This window comes from Galeopterus variegatus, unplaced genomic scaffold, assembly GCF_000696425.1.
Source record: "Galeopterus variegatus unplaced genomic scaffold, G_variegatus-3.0.2 Scaffold3046, whole genome shotgun sequence".
Lineage (NCBI taxonomy): Eukaryota > Metazoa > Chordata > Mammalia > Dermoptera > Cynocephalidae > Galeopterus > Galeopterus variegatus.
In genome coordinates, this window is record NW_007729157.1 from 108,155 (window position 1) to 115,882 (window position 7,728).

At 53.5% G+C, this 7,728-nt stretch overlaps 1 protein-coding gene across 1 annotated transcript in view; it reads right to left on the minus strand.

Moving 5' to 3' along the window:
• Positions 1-167: 167 nt before the first annotated feature.
• The window catches only part of CACNG8 (calcium channel, voltage-dependent, gamma subunit 8), a 23,960-nt gene continuing 16,399 nt past the window's right edge, over positions 168-7,728 (minus strand). Inside the window, exon 7 of the mRNA XM_008583812.1 lies at positions 168-199. Within this exon, the coding sequence (XP_008582034.1) occupies positions 168-199 (32 nt within the window). The remainder of the gene's footprint in view (positions 200-7,728) is intronic.

Sequence of the window (7,728 nt, forward strand, 5' to 3'; positions counted from 1 at the left end):
GAGAAACAACGAGACCCCCAGGCTGGGAAAGCCTCCGAGGTTCAGAGAGCCACAAGAACGCAGCGAAGAACGTCGGACCCAGAGGAGAAGCTGCGGCTCGGAGACCGGACCTGGATACCCACGCGGGGCGCCTGAGGGCGCCAGAGGAAGGAAAACCACGTCCCCGATCAAGCTCGGAGGGGCTGCTCTGGGGTCCCCACTGGGAAGAACCACAAAGGGAACACTGAGTTCCCGGAGCAAAGGGATCTGAGCACCCGCGAGGGCTCAGAGTTTGGGGTACCCAGGAAGGGGAGCGGAGACCCTCTGTGTGCTCAAGAGGAGATGTGGCCGGGGTTCCTCAGGGCTCAGAGTTTGAGAAGAGTGTATCCTCTGGGGTTCAGAAAAGGAAAAACCGTGTCCCCAGGGGAGCTCAGAAGACGAGGTTGGAATTCAGTGTGAGTCTCAAGAGAGGCAGTGGGGTTCCCCAGCATTCATAGAAGGTGAACAGTCCTGGCTGGGGTTCAGAGAAGGACTGGATACCCGCAGGAATTCAGGGGGGAAAAGATGGGGGTCTCCCCAGCCACTCAGAGAAAAGACCAGAGAAGGTCTCTACTGAGGCTGAGAAAGAGGATCGGCGGCTGGGAGACAGCGGAGTCCAGACACGGGGGCTCCGGAGGGAGACCGGGGTCTCCACCGGGGCTCAGACCAAGGGGCTGTGGTCCGCACGGAAGCTCAGAGATGGGGACAAAGTACCCTCGGGGTCCTAAGGACAGCTGGAGCCCGGCAGGGGCTCCGAGTCTCTTTGGGATCAGTCCGCTCCCCCTTCCCCGGGCTCCCAGGGCCTGCCCAGCCGGGACGGCTCCAGGCTCAGCTCCAGGCTCGGCTCCCCCCGCAGGCCGCCCACCCCGTCCCCCGGGTCGGGGCCCCTCTAGTCTCCTGCCTCGGCGCCGCGCCGGCCCCAGCTCAGCTCAGCGTCCCGCCCGTCCGGCTCTGCAGCCCACGCCTGCTCCGCCCGCGGCCCCGCCGCTCCGCGCTCTCCCAGCCTCGGCCCCCTCCGCCCACCCCCGCACCCTCCGGGGCTATTTCGGGCTCGACCCGTAAATAATACCTGCACCTGTCGCCCAGCGCCTGTTGCCATAGGGACCCCGGGTATTTTAAGGGGACGAGGGGGGAGGAGGGAAGCTGCCCCGGGAGGAGGGGCTGGGCGCCGGGTCTTGAAGGGGCTGGAGCCTGAAGGGACTTTCATTTCCTGAAGGAGCTCGAGTGGAGGCTGAGTCCGCGCTCCAGAACTTCCGCAGGGGCGGGAGAGGGGGCAGGGCAACGAAGCAGGACTTCTGGTCCGGAGTAGGCCGGGCTGGGAACTGACTTGCTGGGTTACCGAGGGAGGCGGGGCTGGGAGGCAGAACCCCTGGGTCGGAGGGAGGCAAGAGTCGGGGCCTGGAGTCTTGGGGCGCTGCAGGAGGAGAAGCTTCGGGACCTGAGCTGATGCATATTAGGGGAAGGGGGCCTGGGGACCCAGAATCTTGGATCTGAGTGAACAGGGATCTAGGAGTCGGGTCTCCCGGGTCTTGAAGAAGGAGGGGGCTGAGGTTTTGGTGTCCGAGGGAGGAGGGGGCCGGGGACTCAAGCGTCTGCGTCTGAGGCAGAAATTAGCAGACAGCCTGGACTCAAAGGTCCTGAAAGAGGAGGGGCCTGGGTCTGAGGTAGGAGGACCTGGGGGCCTGGACTCTTGAGTCTGAAGGAGGAGGATCTGGGGACCTGGACTCCTGGGTCTGAGGGAGGAGGTGCCCAGAGACTTAAGTTTCTGGGTTGGAGAGAGGAGAGGACTGGAGGTCTGGAATGCTGGAAGAGGGGTTTGGGGGACCAAACTCTTGGGCCTGGGAGAGGACGATACTGGGGCCGTATCACTGAGTCTTTACGGATGGAAGGGCCAATACTAGGTTGGGGTTTTCAGCTCCCCAGGAGGTAGAAAGGGCAGGCCTCATGGAGGGGCCAGGTGTCCAGGCACTGGAACGAAAGTAGCAGTCCTCTTCATCGAGTTTATTAGACAGGGCACCCCTGGGGGACCTTCCATGCAGTTTCAGCTCCCCCAGGGGCAGTGACGAGTGACAGCCGTGTGGCATGGCAGCAGGGCCTCATCTTCAACCCCTCACCCCCTTGCTCAGCCCTTCTGTGGATGGCCCAGGTGGGACCCACCTTTCACCAACTCCTTCTTCACCCAAGGTTGGCTGCTCCAGGCAGGCCTGGTACCCGACCTGACCAGGGATCTGGATCACCCTGGCCTTGTCTGTCTATCCCTGCTCTGGCCTCTTCTGCTGGGCCCACATTGCCCTAGGATGTGATTGTCTATGTCCGGCTCTCACACAAGACGGGGGCAGGGGCCAGGTACAGGAGGGATTTATCTTGCATCCTGAGCACTAGCCAGTACAAGGCCAGGTACACAGGTGGCTTTTTAAAATGTGCATTAGGACTGGCCGGTTAGTGCACGTGGTTAGAGCTTGGTGCTGATAACCGCCAAGATCATGGGTTCAGATCTCCGTACCGACCGGCCACCAAAAAAGAAGGGAAAAAAAGTGCATGAGGTGACTTGAATGAATGAATGAGTGAATGAGTCAATGAATGACCTGGTGAAGTGAGATGATGACACACAGACATTCTCTCCCAAGCTAAGGAAGGTGCCTGCTGCATTTATTCGATGTCTGCATGCCCATCAGAGCACACCTCCCTCTATATTCTAATTGTGCCACCTGTTTCTCCAGCAAGGGCAGAGACAGAGGCAGATGCAACTCTGAGATTGCAAGGCCCAGCACTTGGAAGTCCTCATGAAATATTTCTGAGGACTGAATGAATTTTCATGTCTGAAAATGAAGGAAACCTGCTCCTTCCCTTCACCTCACTGGATCTTCCCAGGTCTTGAGAAGATCCAGAGGGGGAATACCAGAAAACGCCCGGTGCTGGCAACAGCAAGATAGCTGGGCAGTGCAGGCCAGGCAAGGAGATCCACCAGAGCCACATCTTACAGCCTCACCTCCTCCCTGCCCTCTGAATTCATCTTCCCCTCCTGGCCCTGGGTGCCCCCATCTTTCTCAATCCTGCCTGCTATAACAGCTCTCTAATTTCATGGTGTATTTTTCTGTCTTCCATTTTCCTGTCTGCATGTCTCCCCTTCCTTTCTGGGTCATTTGCTGATGGAAAAAAAAAATTTTTTTTTGCCTGGATTCCCTTTCCCTTAGTCTACCCCAACCCCCACATGTTCTCTCTCCTTTCCACTCCAGCAGGGCTTCCATCCCCACCAATGCACTGAAATGATCTCTTAATACCGTCAATCACGTCCATTGTATCAAGCTTAATGGTTGCTCTGCTCTCTGGATCTTTCTCCAATTCTCAGCAGCCTTCAGCACAGCTGGCCATCTCCTTCTCTTCTGTGCTTTTACCCTCCATGACTCCCCTGCTTTCTGCCTACCTCACAGTCACTCCTCTCTGCTCCCTTTGCTATATCCTTATCCCCCCCCCCAAAGTAGATGACCCCAAGGCTCTGGCCAGGATCACGTCTCTGTTCACATTCACCTCCTAGGTCACCTCATCCAGTCCTATGGCTTTAAATACTTCCTATATGCTGATGTTTTAAAAGAATATCTTTCCAGCCATGACCTCTCTCCCAACCTCCAGTCTCATGTATCCAACTGGCTACTTGATACACCAACTTGGATTTCTCCAACTTGACATATCCAAAAGAGAACGCTTGACTCCTCTTATCCAAATCCTGTTTCCTTACCTCAGTTTCCCCTTCCCTGGCAATACACAGCAGCACCCACCCAAGATGTACAAGCCTAATTCAGAGAATTCCTCTCTTCCCCTTATCTTGGTTTCTCATCTCCCCCTCCCCCCCATGACATCCAATATGCCACGACTGTAGGCTCTGCCTCCAAAATTACATGCCCAATTTTCCATTTTCCTCCATCACCACTGACTCTGCCTTGGTCCGGGCCACCGTCAGCCTCAACTGGATGAGGACAACAGCCCCCTAATTCCTTGCTTCCACTTTTGACTCCTGACATCTGTTCTTAGCACAACAATGTGATCGTTATCAATTTGCTTAAATAAAAATATAAGCATGGCATGCCTGTGCTCAAAGCACTCCAACGGCCTCCCATCAGATCTAAATAAAATTCAAATTTCTTCCCAGGGCTACAAGGCCCTACATGATTGGCACCCACTCTGCGTGTCTGACTTCATCCCCAGTTTGCCCCACCTAGTTTACGCTGCCCACCCCACGAGCCTTCTCAAAAACCTGTTACTCCTCAGGGCTTTTGTGCTGCCTTTGAGGGCCAAAATGCTTGTCCCCCAGATGTTCTCAGCTCCCTTTCCTTTTCACAATCCATGTCTCAGTTCAAATGTTACCTCTGCAGTGAGGTTTTCTCCAAGTACCTTATCTAAAGTTCCCCTTCTCTGTCATTCTATGACCACATTCTTCTTCATTTTTAAAGCACTTTTTGGGCACTGAAATAGTCTTGTTTGTCCCTCCTGTGCGTTCCAAGAGAGTGGGATCTTATCCGTTTGTTCATCAGCACATTCCTTGAGTCTACACCGTGTTTAGAACAGGTCAGCACTTAAAAATATTTCTTGAATACTGAAAAACAAACAGAAAACCCCAACAAAAATGGATCATTCCTCTATGCTATACTTTCTTCTAAGTATCCACATTTCTTTTTGTGCACGTCTCTGAATCTTTCTCTGTGGTTACTTCTCTGTCTCTGAGGGGGTTTTTGTTTGGGTATCTCTGAGACTTCTCTCCTTTGATTTGTGCATCTTTTTGTCAGTCTCTCTCCTGCCCCTTTTTCTCTCCTCTCTGGATCACCTTCCTGTGTCTTTGACTTTTTCTCTATGTCTCTGCGACTCACCTAGCTTTGGTCTCTTCTGCCCTGCCCCCACCTCCCCTCTTCCTCCTCCTCACCCTCCATCTCTTTCTTGCTGTTTGGTCTTCCAACTGTAGAATCCACTATGCCCTCTCCAGTTCTGTTCCCCTTCTCCACTGAAGAAACCCCCATCACCACATTTGTCTTTTTAAACTCCACCTCTCCCTGTCTCTCTTTTCTCCATTTATCATTCTCCCCACACTAAGCTCTTTTCTGTCTCAATAACTTGTATTCCTTTCCCTACATTTTCCAGCATCTCTCCCTGAAACTGCCCACACAGAATTCCTCCCAGGTCCCCTGACCTCTAAGCAAAAAACTCCCCTTTCTAAGCTTTCTACACAGCCCCTAGAGGGAAATTCCTAATACCTAGATCTGATCCCATCCTCAGTTCCACCCTTCTGATGCCCCACGATCTCAAGATAAAGGCTTTCGAAGCCCCTGGCAGCATGGCGTTATTGCGATCCACTTCCTCCACTGCACTCTGTGTCTGTCTGCACCAGACTGGGAGCCCCTTGAGGATCAAAATCATCCCTACACTCCTAGCATGACCCAGCATCACACGGGAGACCTCAGCAATTTGCTGAGCAAATGAAGGGAAACTATCCCTTCTGCCTTCTCAATGACCTTCAAATCCATTCCCTCCTCTCCACCCCCACAGCCCTTACCCAACTCAACTGCCATCCTCTCTCACTGCCCTTGGAACAAAGCCCAAACTCCTCAGCCTGAAACTCAGGCACCTTTAGACTCTGGCTTGTAGCTACTTCTCCAGCCGCACCTCCCACTCTCACCTTGTCTTCAGCATCCAGAGCTAAGCACTGTCCCCAGTACCTCAAGCTGTTCCACTTCCCCAGGTTTTTGCCCAAGTTGTTCTTTTGCCTGGAGCATCTCCTTCATCACTTGGCAGACACTTACTCATCCTTTTAAAACCTGGACTGCCATCATGTTCTACAGGAAGTTTCCGCTGCATACTGCCCACTCCTGGTCACTCTGTCCTCTGTGTTCCACGGTGCCCATTGTGGTCCCTGTTACAGCACCCACCGATTGCTCTGCCTGGATTGCAGTTTTTGACTATGTGCTCCTTGAAAATAAGGTTGGGTAGGGCCTCTTTTACCTCTGGGATCTGCATCCTAACACACCGCCTAGTACATTAGCAGATGCTCAAAAATGCCAATGAATGTCACTTGATGAATGGCTGAATTAATGAATGAGTGCAACATGAATCTCTAAGTCCCAGTGCTTCTCCTGTCTGTGCTTCAGTATTTGTGTAATTATGTGCTTCATCACAAGAGAATGTGAGTTTCAAGGGCCAGTGGCTGTGTTTGATGCTATATTTCAGCGTGTCTGCCTCTTACTCTTGTCTTCAAGTTCCTGTCTTCCCTTCTTGCACCATTCATGTTACACTCCGTTTGAAGCCATTCCATGGCCACTGTCCCCCCTTAGAATACAAGCTGATCTAACATGTAAGTCTCTTCACAATTTGTCCCTCTGTACCCTCCAGCCTCATCCTGTTCCATCAGCACCTAGCTCACTACACTTCAGTGCACTCTGGAGGCGCCTTCCTGCCCCAGGGCCTTTGCATATGCTGTTTTCTGTCTGGGACACTTCGTCCCAGCTTCACCTGACTGACTCTTTGTGATCCTTATAGTGTCAGCTGAAATAGCTTTTGCTCTTATGCTGGGTTAAGCACCCCCCTACCATGGAGCATTTCTCAGCATCTCAGATTTCTCCTACCACCTAATTGTAATGTATTGTGTATGTTCTTGATTCTTTAATTAATCTGTCTCATGCACAAGATGTGAACTCTGTGACAATGTCAGGGACCCTGTTTTCTTCCCTTCTGTATCCTCAGCATTCAGCACAATATCTAGCACTTAAGCACAGGAATAAATTGCTGGTAATGAATGAATGAGTCCCTTTTTGTGTCTGAGTTTATGTCCCCTTCCCCAGTGCCTTCTTATGTACCACCACTGGCACACAGCAGGTGCTTAAAAAACCCTTGTGGAGGGCCGGCCCGTGGCTCACTCAGGAGAGTGTGGTGCTGATAACACCAAGGCCATGGGTTTGGACCCCTATATAGGGATGACCGGTTCGCTCATTTTGGAGAGCGCAGTGCTGACAACACCAAGTGGAGGGTTAAGATCCCCTTACCGGTCATCTTTAAAAAAAAAACCTTTGTGGAAAAATGAATGAAAAAGTGAATGAATGCCTACGTCCATCCCTGGTCTCTGCCTTTCTGCATCTCTTTATCTTTCTGCCTCTTTATATAGTGCATACATATAGTTTGTAGATATAACTATATATTCATGTGTTTTGGTCCCCTCTCCAGGAGTTGGGCTGGGCTGGGCTGGGAGTCCCTCCCTCCCTTCCCCCCGCCCCGCCCCACATGCACACAGCAAAACATTAAAAATAAAAATCTCAAAACTGCAAAAAACACCACGGCCCTCCCCCCTCCCCCTAAATCCCACAAAAAAATAAAACACAACCTTCCCTCACGATGGCCTCCTCCCTTCTTCCCCCTCCATCGGGGTCCCTGCTTCGTAGGGTGAGGGGAAGCGCCCCCCCACGCCCCAGGGCTGGGGCGTGGGGGTGCGGGGGGAAGGCCAAGCAGTCTCCAGCGCGCTCACGGGGAAGAGCGGGGGCGCCACCGACCCCCGGCAGCCAGCCTCGTTGCACGCGCGCCCGCGCACGCGCCCCGGACACGCCCCCTCGGCTCCCCCGCCGCGCCCCTACACGGGCGTGGTTTTCCTGTTGAGCGTGTTGGTGTTGGAGGCGGCGGCCTCCTTGGCCAGGGTCCCGGGAGCGGGCGCGGCGGGCGCGGGCGGCGCGGGCGCGG